General features: G+C 47.8%; 1 protein-coding gene and 1 long non-coding RNA gene across 3 annotated transcripts in view; one reads left to right on the forward strand and one right to left on the reverse strand.

Annotated features, from left to right (window-relative positions):
* Positions 1-718: 718 nt before the first annotated feature.
* Positions 719-4,803, reverse strand: LOC134551603 (uncharacterized). The gene is made up of 3 exons (XR_010080630.1): positions 4,513-4,803; positions 4,332-4,408; positions 719-1,779 (listed from the first exon to the last, which is right to left on the reverse strand). It is a non-coding gene; the product is annotated as an uncharacterized LOC134551603 (long non-coding RNA).
* Positions 4,804-15,685: 10,882 nt separating this feature from the next.
* RCOR1 (REST corepressor 1) overlaps positions 15,686-19,119 on the forward strand; it is an 81,920-nt gene continuing 78,486 nt past the window's right edge. Inside the window, exons 1-3 of one of the 2 annotated variants that reach the window (XM_063399411.1) lie at positions 15,686-15,815; positions 16,122-16,301; positions 16,400-16,459. In XM_063399411.1, coding sequence (XP_063255481.1) covers positions 15,767-15,815; positions 16,122-16,301; positions 16,400-16,459 — 289 coding nt within the window. In that variant the 5' untranslated portion in view covers positions 15,686-15,766. Of the gene's footprint in view, positions 15,816-16,071; positions 16,302-16,399; positions 16,460-19,119 lie in introns of those variants that run through there. The other variant, XM_063399412.1, reaches the window with a different exon arrangement.

The raw sequence follows: 19,119 nt of genomic DNA on the forward strand, positions 1-19,119 counted from the left end.
GTGTGGGGAACAGCATAAGAAGGCTGGAAAAGAAATAGCAGCTTAAAATGTGATTGTCTGTTTGGGGTGATAGTAAAGTCAAAAGTGCCATTTCCAGTCTAAAATCCCTATATCCAATACTAAAGAGCATTAGAGCCTAAATAAGGATTTGAATACAAATGTCTTCAACTCCGGCTCACCACAAAATTAAAGGATCTGTTCCAGGAAATACACTGTCTGTGTGAAGAGACCCCCCTAGTTCTATGCCTTTGAAGCTTAAGTTTTAATTTGGGATTAAAAAAAAAAACCTTGCACAAGGTCCTGCAGGAGTCTGACACGGTATCCTAGAAGAGATCCTGTGCTGCTGATGGCTCGAGCAGAGCAGGACTGGGGGTGTTGCCACTGTCTGCCCTGGAGAAGGAACGCTGCCCATGGTGATGCTGATGATGCAAGAGTGATTCAGCTGTGAACATGGAAAGAAATGCTGAATATGAGACAGAGGCGGGGAATCCAGGGCAGGCAGGATGGCACACAGGCTGGCTGAGCACTGCTGATGCTGGTTTCAAAGCCAAACACTCATGGTTTGAGTTAAGCTGGCCTCCCTCTGCCCAAATGCATTGCAGATTATGGATGATGTGGGCTTTGCATGGGTAATTTTTTCTTTTTCATCTCAGTGTAAGGCAGCCCAGAAGACACCATCATGTATGATGTGAACATTTTTCTTGTGCTCTGTGTTTGATTTAATCAAAAGAGCTTTCTTAGCAGCCTGGATACACTGGGTGACCACTTCGACTATTCTCAGCATTTTGCAACATGATTATTTTGCCTGTCCTCTTTTATGTGCAGGCTTGAGTGCACTCAGAAGCATCAGGCACAGCTCATTGATTTAGGGTCATCTGATCTGGGATAAAATAAGACAGTGGGTAGCTTTTACCATTGTGTCTCCACCTCCTGGCGTAGACAGGGCTGGCACTAGGGTTGCCTTCAGCAGGTGCCCATGGCTGGCCCTGTCAAACAGGACACCTCAGTGCTGCAGTGCTGTCCCAGCAGCAGTGGTGGCAGGGTCCCAGGCCCTGCTGTTAGTTGCACTGCTGGGAGCTGAGGCTGGCCTACAGCTCCAGTGGTGTCCCACTGTTGTGGTTTGTGACCTGTCTGGTGTTGTCCCTGGGCAGGTGTCACAGAGCCAGCAGCACCAGCAGGCTCTGCCTCAGGGTGACAGTGGGGATTCGCTGCCTCACTGATGCTCTGCCAGCTGCCCAATTGCTCTGCAAGCAATCCCGAGATTGGGGTTTATTTTTATTTTTATTTTTATTTTTATTTTTATTTTTATTTTTATTTTTATTTTTATTTTTATTTTTATTTTTATTTTTATTTTTATTTTTATTTTTATTTTTATTTTTATTTTTATTTTTATTTTTATTTTTATTTTTAAAAAATTATTTATTCATTACATAAATATTCAAATTTAAAAAAAAAACCCACCCCAACATCAGGAAAGCCCCCAACACCCAAAGGTGTTTCCAGAGAAGGATATTTCCCATTTGCTCCTGCTGGGCAGGGTTGCTGTCCCTTTGTCCCATGGTGCAGTGATTTCCATTTTGAGGTCTGATGCTCTTGGGTCAGACCTGGATGCAGGAGCCTGTCCAAATTAGGGGCCTCCTAAGCCTGGTTCATGGACCACTGGCAAGCCCCCTCCAAAGTGAATATATGCAAATTCACTGGTTGTGTTCCTCGTCTTTCTGGAGCTTGTTGTGCAACTAAAGATTGGTTTCTGAGTCATCCCGCTGTGAGTCCCAGGTCCTGCAGGGAAACGTGCCAGTATGAGCCAGATTAGTAAGAAGATCTAACAAAGGGGTCGGTGACTTCATTTTAGCCAGTGGGAGAATTTGTGCTCTGCAGCTCAGCTTGGGCTCTGAGGACAAGGAAATCTTTGGTGAGGGGCAGCTGAGAGCAGACAAGGGTTAATTTTTTCACCTGGAAGAGCTGCATTTTCCTGAAGAGGCAAGAGTCTCTGAAACTCTCCTGTGAGCTCTGGAAAACATTTTGAAATTTTTTTTCTTCTTCAAATAAAGAATTCATTAAGTTTTCTGTTCCTCTGAGTCCCCATGCTTCCCATTCCCAGAGGCATAATATTGAGCCTAATCACCAACTAGAACAACTGAGGCCTTTATTTTGGTGTAAAGCTGCATGAAAAAAGAAAGTCCCATGTGTATGCAGCTGTAACACTTGCATAATTTTAAGAAATATGGAGAAACTCACAACTGATTTCCAAATCTGCGTCTTCCTTTTTCCTATAATGAGTGTGATGCATAATTTACACAGGGAAGAAAATGTAGGAAGCTGATTATTTTTTCTTTGTGTTTGTTTTCATTCAGTTACAGAAGGGCTGGAACTGCAGAAAGCTGAGATAAGAGCCCTGCCCCTTCCTTGGTGCAGTGAGCGCGATATGAAGGATGAACTCAAGGTACAACCACGAGGACTTAGTTGGGTCTTTCCAGCAGTTATCAAAACCAAATATGTCTCATCTGTTTCCTGTCTTGAAAAGGAGGAGCATGAGAGCCATGGAGTGAAATGCTCAGTGATTTTGGAGGCAGTCACAGCCTCAGCCACTGAGATACCTGCCCACACCCACAATAAACTGCTGACTACAAGCAATATTATAAAAAATCCTCCCTGGATGCCATAGGCACGATGATGGTTTTGCATATGTAGAAAACTCCCTGGCTAATGACATATTTCCTCTTTGGGCTGACTCATGAGCTGCTTCTCCTTGTTGCTATGAAAGTTGGAAGCACTTCAATGCTATGTGCTGCAAGTACACTTCATGAAAGAGAGGAAAATCTCAGTATTATTTCTGAATTCACAGATTTGACCCTTTCACTTTTGCAGTCAGTGAGCTCTGCCACTGTGACCTTTATTAAATAGCTTGTTGGTGGCAGAAGGAATGACAATAAAATCTGTGTGTATAATTTAAAGCAAACAATCTCCGCTCTTAATCCGGCCTTCAAGGCCTGAAGTAAACAATCACATTTCAAGGGAACACTACTGAGAAAAGGAAAGGTCTGTTGGGTGCTACTTGCTTTTAAGCATTGAGACAAAATGTTTAACAGCCTAAAAGCTCTAAGCCCTGCTTGTTATGGGGAGATAACAGCTCCATTAATTAGATGATCAAATATACTTTATTGGTAAATTCTTGCATTGGCCTGGAATGGCTTGTGCTTGCTTATGAGACATGGAATTCAGTTCTTTTGAGCATTTGTAATAGTCCAGTAGATTATTTAATGTAATTGTCATAATTTAAGTTATATTTGCATCAGTGTTGTATGTTGATTATGACCTGGTTCAGGGTATTTATCTGTGCTGATTTTCAGCAGCTCTCAGGGCAAAAAAATAAAAGGTCTTTTCATGATGTACAAGTTTGACCCAATGTCAAACCTTGTTTTCTGTCCCTCACCAGGAGAGGTGAGACTCGTGGGTCTGTGTATTTGAGCTCATTTTGAGTTAGCACCATGCCAGCACATGAGCAGAGGGAAATGTGAGAGAAAAGAGGCTGGATAAAGCCCTAAGGGCTGCTGACACAGAGACCAGGAGCCGACCTGGCTCCACTGCCTCTGACTCCTGCGCAGGGCAGTTTATATGGAGATGGACAGCAGCATCCTCTGTGTGTGTCTGCCCTGGTGCACTGGTGGTTAAACCACCCATAAGCTGCTGATGGCCAGAGTTACAACCTCGGGGCTCAGGGGAAACTAAAATCACTGCTAATTCACCTTGAAAAGTGGGCTGCAGGCAGAGTGCTCAGGGGTGCAATGAGAGCCAGAGCAGGGAGCTGGGGGCACACACAGGGGCAGAGTTCTGCCAGCAGAAGTCACCCGGCCCTTGAGCCACTGCCAGGCTGTCTTGCAGGGACGTGGGCTGCACAGACTGGAATCACTGGTGGATTTAAATCAGTCCTAGCATTTCACAACCTCTCCCTGCAGCTCCCTGTGCAGGGCCATATACATTTGTGTATCATACAGCTCCTTCACAGCCTGCAGTAGTTTTAACACGTAATATACATGTTTATCTCAAAGCAGGATAGACACCAATTAACACTGCGCATTAATGAGGGCACAATCAACTTGCATAACCTTGAACCACTGAATGCACACAGTGATGTATGAATGAGAGGTTAACTGCAGATGACAGCTCATTTCTTTTTGCTCTTCTGCCCAGAACATCCTGCCAATACACACGTTATAAATAACATGTTCTCGTGATGGTAATGGGGGGGCATTTCAGAAGCAAGCATTGCTTATTTTTTTTAGGAGTGATTACATGACATTAGGGGGTTCAGCTTTAATACCATCTGTTACCTTGGCTGCTGGGATCAGCTGTTTCCGCTGCAGGATCTCCACTGCTGGTACCCTTGACCACGGCCCCGTTCTGCGTTCTGAATTAGAAAGTTGAATGTGAAACAAATTAACATGAAAACCTACAGGAAAGGGCAAGTTGCATTTCTGATGTGCCTGAGACACGGGTGCCCATGTGACTCACAGTTCACGACTTGCAGAGTGGTGTCATTGGTAATTCGTGTGAGCGCTCACTTGCTCACCCACACACGCCCGTGTTATATCCTGCTTTTCCACGCACAGCGCTCAGCCAGCCATGCAGCCCAGTTAGCAACACGCTGTCCCTGCTCTCACACAGACTGTGCCACATCAGTGCTCCTTCTGTGGGGAATATATTTACTTGCTGTAAGGAGCCATCTAGTGAGGGTTTACTGCACAGAAAATTAAAGTAACTGTTTCTTTACTGGTTGCCGGCAATACCGAAAGGAAACATGCTAATTTTTCCCCCTACTTCCCACCCCTCCGTGTTCTCCTCGCCCCACTCAAGGTGCAGCAAAAGCAAATGTCTTGAGCAGGTGAGGCTGTGCAGGGCCGAGCGCTCATTCCCCGGCTGCCCCGCACAAAGGACAGCAGTACATGTGCTTGTCCTGGCTCAGCTCTGCTCTCGGGGGACCTGCACGGTCCCGAAGGAGCTGCCCTGTGCGCTGGCAGGAGCCAAAGCCAAGTGTGTGGGAGGAGAGCACAGGGAAGGGCCACGCCAGGCAGAGAGGAAAGGCTGTAAACTCGGGGAACCGGAGGCAGAGCCAGCCGGTGAAAGTGCCCTTCGTCACGCAGGCAGCGATGGCATAGCTGGGAGCTTAATTTAATTGGCAGAAGGCTGAGCCAGAGCCTCCGTCAGCACACAGATAAAAGAGAGCAGCGTTTGAATGGTGGGCACTTCTTGCGAGTTTGCTTTTTAGGTTTGTTTTGTTCTCTACAGAGCGACGAGCTCGTGCAGATGGAAATCTGAGAGTAGAGTTGAGAGTGTCTGTGCACTGCAGAAATCTGAAGTTGCTGCTCCCGGAGCATCAAAAGCACGGCTACAGTGCAAATTCATATCGTTAGGAACTGTACAGTCTGCAAAGGGACCAAGCACACCCAGTTAAATATTAAGCCTGCACGCAGGGAAATGACAGCAGCTTTGCCACGGGTTAGAAGTAAGATGTTGCTGTTGTGCTCTGAAATTTTACCCAGTGAGCGCAGCTGGGGGCAGGGACAGGCTGGAGGGGCAGCATCGCCTGTTTCAGGTGTGCTGGAACAATCTCCAGACTAAAACCGAGCGGGCAGCGGGGTCTCCATCAAGGTGTGCCTGGTGCTGCACAGCAGGCGATGTGCTGGAGTCTCTCCATCGTGGCATTCACCGAGGGGGCTCCTGCAGTCCCTGCCAGCCTCCTGGGGGGAGTTTGCAAGCAAGCGAGCAGCTGCGCAGCACTTTGAGCAGCCTTATGCTGTGCTGGCACTGGAGTAATCCTCGCCGTCTCCTGCCTGCCTGTTTGCAGTGCTGGCTCTTAGCAGGCAGCTTTTCTGCTCCTCGAGAGCTCAGCTCTGCGCTCTCCCACCTTGTCCTGGGCTCGGTTCCCTTAGGCACCACTGGCCAGTCCCGGGTGGGAGAGCTCCGGCTCCGTGGCACGCTGGAGGAAAGAGCCCCCGAGAGGTTTGACACTGATACACAATAAACAGGACAGTCATTTCTCATAGCTACGATGCATATCAGGATAGGGAAAGTAATCCAACTTTTATAAACAAGCCTGTATTCTACAAAACCCAGACACTCTCTCATGCACGAGAAAATGCCCTGAATTATGAATGTCTGCCATTTTACAATAACTATTCCTTGCTTTTAATTTTTTCTCCTTGAAAATGCAATCAATTTTTTATTTTTTATTTTTTTACAGTGAGAAAATCCCCATTTTTAGTTGGTGGATGTTATTTGACTACATCAATGATTAATAGCTTTAATGTAATAGCTGCGATGGAAATTCAGAAAGCAAACAAGCCAAACAGAGCTGAACGGATTTATTATAATGATTTCATTAGGGATTTTTAAAAGTTTGCTTTATACTTGCAGTTTGTTGTCAGAAAGAATTGGCTGAATTCAGTCAAAATGGTTTGTTCTTTGTCTGTCCGTGGTCACCATAGCTACCATTTCAATCTGTTAACATATGTGGTATTATTTTGTTCCTTTCTCTTAAACTCTGTTCACAGATGCTCCCAAGATTTCCCTTTGCACACATCTGATGGGCTCACGCCAGGTTTGGCTCGGTGCCTCTCCAGGGGAGAGCCTCTGTGATCAGGACAAGGTGATTCAGTGCAGCGATGGAGACGGGATTAGAGGCTGGGGTGGGGATGGGCCCTGCTCCTCTAAGGCATGGGATGTGTGAGAAATACAGGGAAGGCATTGGGAAGGCATTATGAGCAGTGTACCTTTTTTCTGGAGAGGTGGGAATTCCCTGGATGTGCTGTGGCAGCTCCTTGGCTGCCATAAATCAGTATAAATGCATTCATTTTAGTGGAGGTGTCGTGTCTGCTGGTAGTCAGGTCCTGTGATGTTGCTCATTACACAGGTTTTGGGGAAGGAGCCAAGAGATGAAGGGAGGCACGGCTACAACATTTTAAATAAATAAGTAATAAGACTGTACAGGCTCTGTTCTTTTGCTTTTTCCAGTCTTAGAAAAGGTTCAGGTTGCCACTGAGGATGGAGGTATATCCACTCTGTGGAGGGGATTGGAATATTTAGTGGAGATCAGATTATCCCCATTTCGCATTTTAATTGGCAGTGAGTGAGGAAAAAAAATCAGTTTTTTCTATTGCTGAATGTGAAGTTGATGGAGATGGCTTCATTTTCTTTCCAGCTGTGAAGCAGGCAGGTAAATATATTGATGTATGTATGCAGTACAGTTTATAGTGAAGCTGTAAGAGAAATCAGATGATCTGGAAAATACACAATTTCCTTTCAACAAAGCACTCACAGTAGAGAGTAAAGTTAAGGTGAGTTCGTGTATTTATATTTTTAAAAGCATAAAAGCATTTGTTTAAAGCTCTGTGGCTCTGATTTTTCAGAGCCACTAAGCACCCTGCTCTCTGGTTTCTTTTAACTGGAGATGTAGGTTTTCAGCATTTCTGGCAGCCAGGCCCCCTTTACTAATGCCTGCAGAGAGTAGCTGGAGAAAGTGTGAGAAACATTATTGTAATGAGGGGCTAATTCTGCCTCTCCTTCCTGCCTCTCAGTGCAAATGAAAGAGTGCCTGCAAGTCGTGTTATGTGCACGGGAAAAGGGAATTCTGATTACTGACTCTGGCTCCCCAGGGGCAGGGATGCTCTCCTAGCACAACTCACAGTAAGTCACATCTGCATTTCCAGTGTAAGGCCCATTTTTAAGGACTCCTAGTTTAGCTATAAAAATTCACTTAGCATGCATGAATAGAAACCAAATTGACAAGATAGACCATAACCACTCTGAAAGGGCCATTAGTTCCTGTAGGATGAAAAATCCACATTTTTAAAAAGCAAGTATTGTTCACATTTGCACAACAGGCTGTAACCGTTCCTTCTAAGTCATTATAGACTGTATGGAAATAATAATTTTCAAAATCACTATTGATACCACAGGCACAGAAACAGCAGGAGACAGATGCCTTTGGCTGATATTAATCCAGAGCCTTCCAGTGCTACTGAGCAGGTTGGCATCAGTTTAAACCTTTGATTTACACCAATGTAACTGAGAAGAGGAAGACCACAGAATAAAGATTTGGTCTGATATCTGAGTCTGGTGCAAGGTTTCTGGTGTCATCAGGGGAATCCCAGAGGGGCAGTGGCTGTAAGAGAGTACCAATGGAAGGCCATCCATCTCCTGTGCTCAGTGCTGCTGGGCAGGGAAAATTAATCTTTATTTGGTGTGTTCCATGTTTAGTAAGGGAAAAGCTTGGGGCAGATAGGGATGTAGCTTTTTTTTTTTTTAATTATGATTTTAAGAGGTACTAGGTCATGGCTTTTTAGAAAATTGTTTCTTTTGGTTCATGCTTAGTGCCTGACTTGACACCAAATAGAGGTTTCATTGATTTTTTAAAATTTCTTTTCTGGATTTTCATGTGTTGCAGGTTTTCTTCAGACAAGAACTGGTAAGGAACTAACCTGTATTTGTCTCTCCTCCCTCTGAGATCACTAGTGAGATTTCCAGATTATATTTGGGCTGAATGAAGAGAAAGTGTACAATCAGAAGCTGGCACTAGAGTACTGTTGAGCTGTGCTGCCTCAGGGGTGTGTTCACAGAGGCTGGGCCTGAGCCTTCACTGGATTTACAACAAAGGGAATTTCCAGAGATTTCAGCAGAGTGATCCCCACATACATCAGAAGGAGGTGAATAAGATGATTTTCTTCACTCTCACATGCATGTATGGACATTCCAACCTGTATATTTTTACTCTGTTACAACAGTTTGCTTGGACCTACAGCTATGAGTTTTGAAGGGAGTTTCAGATTAATGCTAATAGTTCCCTTTCCCATGGGAATGCCAGTGCTCAGAGGCTGTATAGGATAGCCCTGGCTGCATTTCCCTAAGATCCCTTATGTCATGGGAAGAGATTGGGCTGAGTGGTGGAGCACAGGGGGCTGTGCTGGCAGAAAGTCAATGCGGGGATTTTTTGGTCCGGTTTCAGGAGGAAGCAGCTGCCTCTCAGCTGGACTTCTCTTCCCCATTGCTGGGATTACCAGGATAGCAGCAGGACAGCAAGACACACGGAGGACTCCCAGGGAGGCAGGAGACCACCTGGCTGAGGGGCTTTGCTGTGGGCAGAGCCCTGGGCAGCGGGGGTCTCCGTGGGAGGGTGCAGGGAGGGGGCATGACACGGTGCTAAGGTGGGACACCTCTCTCTGGGCAGTCTTTTCTGCTCCCACCGTGGCCTGCAGTGACACAGGCCACTGCAAAGCTGCCACCATGGAGGGGCTGGCACAGGGGAGTTTTCCTGCTGGATCCAGGCGATGTTTCTCATAGTTAGTGATCCTTGACACAGCAGTGTCCTTCAAAGGTAATGCCACAGTACTGCACGAGCTCCTGGGGAGAACTTCTTCCCTTGCTCGATTTAAAAAAAAAAAAAAGTTTGATTTAAACACTGAAATGCAAGGGATTGTATTCCTTGCAAAGCTCTTACAATGGATATCTACTGTTAAATCTCAATCCTTGTCCCACTAGGTCTTGTAACAAGGAGCTCTCCGAAGGGATTGTGTGAATTTCTTGTTCAAAATCTCCTGTGAAAAGAATTATGTTATTTGACTCCCAGACACCCTAAAAATGTTGGCAGCTGTTCCCTGCAATTCCATCTCCTTTCACAGACTAGCACTGCTCACTGGCTGCCCCAGAGACAAGTGAAATGGAAGTTTATAAAAAGAGAGTGGTATATTCCCAGGTTAAGTGCTGCATTAACTGCAGTCATCCCTACAATTAAGTGGCTCCCTAAAAGGAAATATTTTCTCCCCATATGTTTTTTTAAGGAGTGATGACTCTCTTCACACAGTATGTTTCTCATCAGATATGGAGATTGACTTAAACACAGAACTGAGTGAAGCAAACCCTCAGCTTTCTGAGGCTTTCTACTCTGATTTTGCTGCATGCCTGTTCCTCATCCTCAGGGAAGGGAAGGTGCCTGTCTCACCTCACTCATGGTTTGTTTTTTGGGATAAGGCACCAGCTGTGGAGGGGTTAATACCACTAGAGCCTGTCTTGCCCTCTCACTGCTGTCATTTCCCCTTTTCTCCTCCTGAGCTCTTCTCCAGGGCTGATCAGAGGTGCAGGATGGGGACAGAGAGGGGCTGCCTGCTCTGGGTGCTGTCTGCCAAGGGTGCCCAACCCTGGAGCCCTGCTGGCTGGGCAGGGGGGGAGCTGAGGAGGAACAGGGCTCCTCATCAGCTTCAAGTTTAATTCACTGAGAGGAGCTCCCAGGAGGAGAGGGAGGAAGTGGAGTCTTATGAAGGCAACATAGGGTGGTGGGAAAGCTGCATGCCCCCGCCAGAAAGGAGCCAAAACTCTGCAAAGGGAGTGGTCACAGCAGCATGTACAGATGGGGGACTCCTGTTCCCATCAGCTTCACAAGCTGTGGAATACCTCCTAGCACAAATGCTGAAACAAACCCACTGGGGGCTGTGTCCATGCTTTGCTGGGGACACACAGGAACAGACTCTGCCCACAACAAGATTGTCTCTTGTGTGCTCTGTCCTGCTGCTCTCCTGGCATCGCCACCTCTGCCTGTGCAGGATTTCAGTCTTATCCTCTTCCTCCCAGGGCTATCTCCAGGCCAAGACAGTGTTTCCTTGGCTGCAGTGGCTGCCCTGATCCTGCCATGCTCACCCTGCAGCTGCCAGCAGCCCTTTTCCTGCCTCCCACTGCTGATCCAGCCCCAGCTCTGCACCCTCTCACTCCCACCACAGTCCCCCCCGTCGATTTTTTCTGCTGGCCTCCCACTCGCTACAGGATATGAGCCATTCTCTCCAGTGGGAAATAAAAGTTTGGATTAAAATTTACTATATTATTCCTTCTCTAAAAGCAACTTTTAGGCTGAAAGGCTCCAAGGACAAAATTTCCAAATGCCCACAAGAGATTTAGGGACAGATTTTAATCCTTTTAGTCACATTAAAATGAAATTAGATTCCAGCCCCCCCTATTTTTTAAGCAAAAGGAGGTACTTTTGAAATTTGCACGTCATGCCTGTTTATGTTTTTTAGGCATGTAAATGCTTCCAGAGATTTGGGGGTTGAACATCCAAGTCCCCTTGAAACCTAAAAGAACCTGGCACCATCTCATGTGCATTCCTTCCAAATTCCAGCCAAAATTGTTGTTGAACTTGGAGCACAAAGTTCTAAAGTAAGAGATAATAAACCTGATTTGCTCTCTGCATTAGCAGGCAGCTTAGCACCAGGGGAAAAAAAACAACCCATAGTGTTGATTGTATAAACATCTTGTTCAAAGGGTAACATTTTCCTGATTAATAGCCTTTCAGTATTAAAAACAATCAGTCTGGAGCGTGATTAATTGTCCTTGTACTTCTGGTAACCAGCTATATGTATATACATACATACATACATACATACATACATACATACATATATATATACATACTTGTGTAAACACACAGGCACATTCTCACTAGGGTAAGCATTTTTAGTGCATGTGTTTTCAAGGAAAATACATTATGAAGGAGGTGAGAAAGCTCCTTTCTACAACTCCAGCTAATGGGAAGGGTTTTAGCTCTCGTAACCAACCCTTTGTTGCAAGAACTAGCAGCCCTGAGGATGCATAATGAGCATTGCTGTCCTCAGAAAAGGCTTGAAACACTCACCTGGGCAGGAAGGAGGCCAAGAAAGAGGCAGAAGACTCTTCTTTTCATCCAGAGAATAAAAGCTTCTCAGTTATTGGGCATCCTGGCTGCACTTCTACTTCATCTGTATTTTACTTGTGAGACTGACAGGGTTAATGACAGCAAAAAAGCTTTCATTTAAAAATTAGCAAGGAGAGGTGCTTTCCTCTTAACAAAGCGAAACAAATTTCAAGAAATTTTTTAAAAGGACAGTCCTGGCTGGTCCAACCTGTTAGGCCACAGTAAACGCACAACAGTGACACTGTCTTGATAAGGAAGAGACTTTTTTTTTCCACTCTTTTTGGTGTAATATCTAAAAACAGGTGAGCAGGTTAACCACTACATTACAGTATTGTCCAGAAGTTGCAGCTAAGCTCAGGTGCTAGGAAAATACCATCTCTGCTTTACATAACTCACTCTGCTGCAGATCATACATGAAATTCCTCTTGAGGAGCCTGAGCAGGACGTGCAGGTGTGTGCAGTCATGTGTGGGATCACAGCCTGATGTGTCTAAATGAAGTTTTTGTCCAGGTAAACAAGACCCTATCCCTACCAGAGGCTCTCTTGGTGCTCAAAGAGTTTCCTCCTCATCTGTCTCACTTTGCAGAACTTAAAATAATAAAGTGTTAACACAAGTTTTCTCAGAGCAAGTGCTGTGAGCCAGAGGAGTAGATTTTGGTGCACTTTTGGAATAAGTTAGTGGCTGTATAAAGTGTATTCACTGTTGCTGCTAAAACCTAAAACATAATTCTATATTTTATGTACAGTGTTTGTGTACACACTCTGCAAACAGTTTTCTTTATGGCCAGAAAACAATTTTTCAAAGTTTCCTTCAAGAACAACACCAAAATCTGTTGTGCTGTTTCGGGACATTCCTAAAAATTCAGGCTTTTAGCTTAAGCATAAAGAAACCAAACACCACTGTTCAGAAAGCCAAAACAAACAGGAAGGATTTTCTCAATGGTTAGAAGCAAAAAGCTCCACCAGCATCAGAGATGTTATATTCAGGGCTCATGAATTTCTGCAGAAAAGCTGGAAAATGAAGAGCAGCCCTGCTGTGGATGAAGTGGGGCTTGTTGGCCTGGGACAGCAGCTGTGACAGGTGCAAACGGGCTGTGACAGTGACAACGCTGGGACTTCCTGCTCTGGGGACACACAGACACACACACATACACAGGGCACACACACATGTACAGTGCACACACACACAGTGCACACACACACATGCACAGGGCACACACACACAGTGCACACACACACATGCACAGGGCACACACACACATGCACAGTACACACACACAGTGCACACACATGCACAGGGCACACACACACATGCACAGTGCACACACACACGCACAGTGCACACACACATGCACAGTGTACACACGCACAGTGCACACACACACAGTGTACACACACACACGCACAGGGCACACACATGCATGCACAGTGCACACACACACACATGCACAGTGCACACACACACACACAGGGCACACACACGCAGCCCTTGGCAGCCAAGGGAGAAGGCACAGACCCGCTGCTGTTCCTGGGCACCTGCTTATCATCTGCTGGGGTCAAGGAGCAGCCTGGTGAGCGGGCAGGAGGGGCAGAGCGTGCCCGGCTGACCTGGGGCATGGCTCAGGCAGGGCTGGCATCCCTCCTGGCACTGCCAAGAGCTGGGGACACGGAATGTGCTGCTTTCCCAGCCCACCGTGGCAGGATGGAGCTGTGAACCCCTCTCCTGGGAGGGGCTGCGGGGCCCGGCTTTGGGACGGGCTCACTGCGGTGAAGTGCTGGCAGCAAATGTTTCAACAGTTCAAATGAGGGAAATTGTGTTATAAATAATTTATATGATTGACTTAAGATTTTAATCCTGGGGCCTAAGTGGGTAATGGCCATGAAGAGAGCAGGAGGGAGGAAGTGAAGGAAGACCAAAATTAGGCCCAGATTTGCAAAACTGTGCACACGTGTGTGTCTCAGTATAAGCTGTACACGTTTCCCAATGTCATCTGTGGTCTCACGTTCAAGTTCAGGTGTGTTTCAGCCTAAGTCTTGGGTGAGCCTTTTTTTTTTTTTTTTTTTTCCCTTCAGTACTGGGACCTTCAAAGCTCATTTTAAAATGAAAGATCAGGTGTTCCCTTCCTGCCCTTGCATTTCTGGAGTAGAACTCCTCAAATATAAAGGAGGAGGATAATGAACACTCAGCCATGTTTGCATTCCTGTCTATCATGAAAATGTATTCTCTACTACAGAACTAATACACTTTGCAATGGGAAATATTTGTGGCTGTCAGTGCTGGGGTTTAAGAGCGTCACTAATTACTCCCCTAATTTAGAACTGATATTTTCAAAGAATGTGGGATCAGGAGCCGCCATAATAAATTTTAGCTTTGTGAGCTAGAAAAAGTTATTTTTATATATATATATATATTTATTTTTATGCCGTGAAAATAAGCTTATTTTTTCAGTGGTAAATAACTGGGGTGAATAAATACTCACAGGTACATGTATGTGCTAACAAAGGAAACTGACTGCCTATCAGTATGTACACACAACACACATACCGAGTGAAGATGGGAAAGGAGATAAAGACTACGCTGAAGCAAACTGCCACACACCTCAACAAGGTATTTATTTCCTTAATTTTAATAGAGAAAAATACTGCGTGAATATTAAGGATCCTTTCCAAACTACTCCCTGGAAGTGAAATAATTTTGATACTCTTAGGCACAACACAGAGAAGGAAGGGTAAGGCCAGCGCTGGAGACGACGGCTCTCCCCCGGCAGCTCTTTCCCCCTCCCCCTGTGCAAATTCTCTTGGATTAAAATGGCAGAGGGAGGCGGGGAGTGGCTGGGGACAGTTTGGCTAATACGAGATAACCGCTGCTAGTCAAATGGCACTTTTAATTGCTCGGGCCAATAAAAAAAAAACTTGCTACAGAAGTTAATTTGAATGAAAATAGCAGACACACCCCACAAGCTGCTTTCCATGACCGTGCATTGTGCTGCCTCAGCCCGATGTACAGTTCGAGTCGCAAATACCAGCGTGCGGTCTGGATATACTTTGGTTGCCCATTTTAGCTACGGCGGGGCTGGATGCCCCGTTTCCCCCCTCCAGCAGTTCTCCCCCACGCCGTGCGGGTTTTCCCGACAGGAGCCTCGTGTGCCGGGGGAAGGGAACGCGGTGCCGCTTTTGTTCGCCGCCTCGCCCCGGGGCCGGGTCACGCCGGGGAAGGCACCGAGCGTGGGACGCGGCCGCCCCGCCGGGAGGGCTCGGAGCCGGCTCCGCCCCGGGGCCGCGTGGGGAGCCGGGCGCGCCGCAGGGAACGCGGGCGCGGATCTGCGGCGTGGCCGGGCCCCGGGAGCGGACCCCGGCTCCGCACCAGAGGCTCAGGGGGAGCCACGGAGTTACTTGAGGGGACCTGGGGCGGCGCCCGGGGCGAGGGCGACGGCGGCCCCTGGGCACCGTGCGAGACCGCCGGCGGGCGGCTCTGCCCCGGGGCAGCTGGCAGCGCCCTGCTGCCCCGTCCGTGCGGTGCCGCTCCCCCGGCTCTCTCCGACCCCGGCGCTGTCCCGCACTCTCGGCGCCTCTTCGGTCGGGCCGCCCCCCTACTCTACTCAAGCCACTCGTGGCCGCCGGGCCCCCCGTCCCCTGGCAGGGCTCTCGCCGCTGCTGCCGGCGGGAGCCATTCCGAACAAACCCAGCGCAACCCCCCGACCCTGCCGGGCTCGGCTTTCCCCCGGGCAACTGAGCTTTGTATGGCATCCCATTCAAACCACGCCGTAACCTTCCGCCACGGGGGAGGCGGTGGGGGGGGGCAAAGTAGTCCCTCGCCACGCTCCTCCCGGGTCCGAGTTCCCGGCGGGGCGGCGGAACCGGGGCCGGGCCGGGGGAGCGGCCGGGGAGGGGCTCCCCGGCGGGGGGCGCGGCCCCGCCTCCCGCCCGCTCCGCTCGGAGCAGAGCAGCGCGGAGCAGAGGTATCGCTGGGCGGAGAGATCGCGGAGCCCGCACACACACGGCCCGCGGTCCGCCCCCACCGCGCCCAGCGAACGGAAGCGCCGGGCCGCCGCGATGGACAGGCGGCGCCGGCCAATCGGCGGGCGGGATGGCCTCCCAAAATGTAGGTTTGGCCAATGGGAAGGGGCAGGAGCGGGGGGAGGCGGGGCCGGCCGCGGGCAGCAGCGCAGGTTGAGCGGAGTCCCAGCGCAGGGCTGGGATGAGCCTCAAAGTTCGGGGCGATCGCGGTGGGGGATGTAGCAGCGCCGCCACCGCCGCGCACCGGCCCGGCCCGCCCCGGCTCCCGCCCGCCCTTGGCGCCTCCCACAGCCCCCCCCTTCCCCCCCGCAGTTTTTAAACTCTGATCTTCTCCCCCCACCCCTTCCCTTCTTCTCCACACCCCCCCTCCCCTTCCTCCCCTAAATGCCAGCCATGATCGAGAAGGGCCCGGAGGTCTCGGGGAAACGGCGGGGCAGGAACCAGAACGCCGCCGGGGCGAATAATAACAACAACGGCGGCAGCAAAAGTTTATCCGCCGCCCCTAACGGCAACAGCAGCGCGAACTCCTGGGAGGAGGGGAGCTCGGGGTCGTCCAGCGATGAGGAGCACGGTGAGGAGCGGGTGCGGGGTGCGCTTTTTGGGGGCGGGGGGAGTTACAGGGGCCGCTGGGGCCCACGCGGGTAACGCTTCTCCCTCTGCCTCCCTCAGCTGGCGGCGGAATGAGGGTCGGGCCGCAGTACCAGGCGGTGGTCCCCGATTTCGACCCCGGTAAGTCTTTATTATGTTTTAAGGGGGGGCAACTCCTCCCTCTCATCCAGTGCTTTGGACCTCTCCCGATGTGCGGGGGTACTCCCCCTCCCCCCGCCCCGGGTTCCGCTCGTCGGGTCCAAAAATAATCTCCCCTTAATTCCACTCTCGAACACCCAGAGCAAGAACAAGGACCCCCCCTCCCTCCCCCCTTCCCCAGCGCACACGGTTGATAAAAGAAGTCTCGATGCTTTCCAGAGGGCGCTTTGCAGGCAGGGAGGAACAGGGAAGCTGGCAGGGCTGGAGGAGGCAGGAGATGGCAGTTGGGTGGGTTTTTTTTCTTTTTCTTCTTCTTTCTTTCTTTCTTTTCCTTTTTTCCCCCCTTTGTTCGGTTTTTTGTTTATTTTTCTTTCTTTTTTTTGTTTGTTCCACCCTCTCATGAACTCGTGTTTCTGTGGTCTCAGTGATAGGGGTGGAACTAGAACATCAAGTTATAATTATAATTTTTTTCGAAGGTATTTAGAAGTGACTTAGGTCTGTATTTTAATTTTCTCGCTTCCCAAGAAGCTGGTTGCCTCTGTCCTCAAAAAAAAAAAATGTTTCACGTTTCAGCTATTCTGCTGCGGTTCTTTGTAAGCTAATTTAAAGTGGTATGGAAGCAAATTTTGAGCAAACAAAGGAATTGGGGCTGCGCTGAGAGGCAGGTGCTGGAAGCACGGTGGTACTGATGTATCTCCTTGTATAGAAAGACAGGCTGTTGACCTCTTTAGTTTGAAATCTAAGCTTTTTTTTTTTCTTTTTCTTTTTTTTCTTTTTTTTTTTTTTTTCTTTGGGTATTGTTCCTTTGTAAGTGGAGGTTGTAGCTAGTGAAAATCCTCCTTCTGTCTGGAGATCCTAGCGTTTGGAGTTGTCCTTTGCCCAGCCAAACTTAATTGAATCCTCCGCACCTCTCACACTGAAACAAAAAGAATGGTGTGGAAAGCCACAGTGTCTCCTTATCGAATAATGCTGAGAGTTACTATTGTGTGGACTCAGGAAAGAGATTTATCATGGGTCATCCCCACACTGTGCGCTAATGTTGAATGCCTTTTTTATTATTAAATATATATGTCTGTTCCTATTCCTAACTGTTAAGATCTCAGGGTGGGGGAAGGGCAAAGAGGATTTTTTTTTCTTAAGTTCAGTATTACTTGAATTCATTTACAGAATAATTTTTTCCCACTCCTTCCCCCCCTTCGTTTTCTTGACAAAATAAGATACAAGGGAGGTCCATTTCTTGGCTGACCAGGAGGAAAAAGGGGGTGGACAGGGGGGAGGAGGAAGAGGAGGAGAAGGGAGGGGGAGGAAGGGGGAGCTGTTAGCTAGGCAGCAGTTGACACTGGTTTGCAATCTGTAGGTCAAACGTAGCATTTCTGTAGCACACAACGTGCATCACACTGACTTATCAGCCACGTATCACAACAATACTTGGGCTTTACGGTCACCCTGGTGAATTATGCTCTTTTGAGCAATTTATTTCTCTAATATAATAGGTGGAGGGGGGGGAATACTGTGAGCTGCTTCCTCACTGTTGTGTACTCAGATATACATTGTTCTGGTCTAAACTTACAGACATACAGTGACCTATACAAAGCTTATTGCTTTCTGTGGGGTGGAAGGGAGGGGGAAGGGTGTGATCTGAAGAAACAAATTTTTTCTGAGTAATCTGTACCCTAACACGGGATCAGCAGGTGATTGTGTTTGAGTACACAGTGTAATACAGCAAGCTCATAGTAGGTTCACCCAAAGTAAATTATCAGTCTTGTCATGACCTGAATGGACATCAAATGCACCTTTACTGGCCTCTGGGGTTTTTTTCTGTTTCTGAAAAGCAAACGTTTTAGTTAAGAAGTTTGGGGTAAACTTTTATGTGCCTGTGTATGGAAGAGTTTGCTTCCTGTCTTGTGGAATTACCCAGGAATAATTTTGCAATGCCAGGTTGTTCCCTGAATTTTGTCATCTCTTCTTGGTCCTAAAGGCTAAAAGCTACATTAAGTTCATTTGTTATGTCTCATTTGTTTGCCTCTTTAAGAAAGAAAACCCTAAATAAGCCTAACATGCTGCACTAAGACCTTTTGACTAAAACTGTTAAGTTGTCCTGTCTCACTGGTAATGAGAAAAGTTAAATCTATGAAATAGTGTTATCAGAGTGCACAGATGCTGTGTCTAAAGCTTGAAAGTTGTTTGTTGTTGAGTTGTGGAGGCTTTCACCTTCAGGTTAGCTGCCTGGAGTGCTTGTGCTGCTCTGACTCTGTCTGAGGGGAAAATAACACAGAACAGGCCTTGTGTGTATTTCTTTTTTTAAACTTAATGCTCAATTATACCTCAGGTTTGGCTGAAGTCTATCTGTAACTGTTTATTCTTACATCAGCATTTTACGTGGCAGTTCCTCTGTCCCCATGCAGAGGGGCAGAGAAAGCATTTCGTTTCACTTCTCAGCCACATGTGAGCTGCTGCCAAGAGCAGTGAAATTAGGAAAGCTTTGAAAGGTCTGAAATCCTTTTCTGTGGAGCTGCAGGAGAAAAGAGAGGTGGAACAAGGCAGTGGTGGGATGTTAATCTGGGTATCATGAGTTAAATAGTCAGAGAAGAGCAGAAAACTATTGCATGGTGTGGCCTGTAAGTGAAGAGAGTGCTCTCAGT

This window comes from Prinia subflava, chromosome 5 (assembly GCF_021018805.1).
Source record: "Prinia subflava isolate CZ2003 ecotype Zambia chromosome 5, Cam_Psub_1.2, whole genome shotgun sequence".
Classification (NCBI taxonomy): Eukaryota; Metazoa; Chordata; class Aves; order Passeriformes; family Cisticolidae; genus Prinia; species Prinia subflava.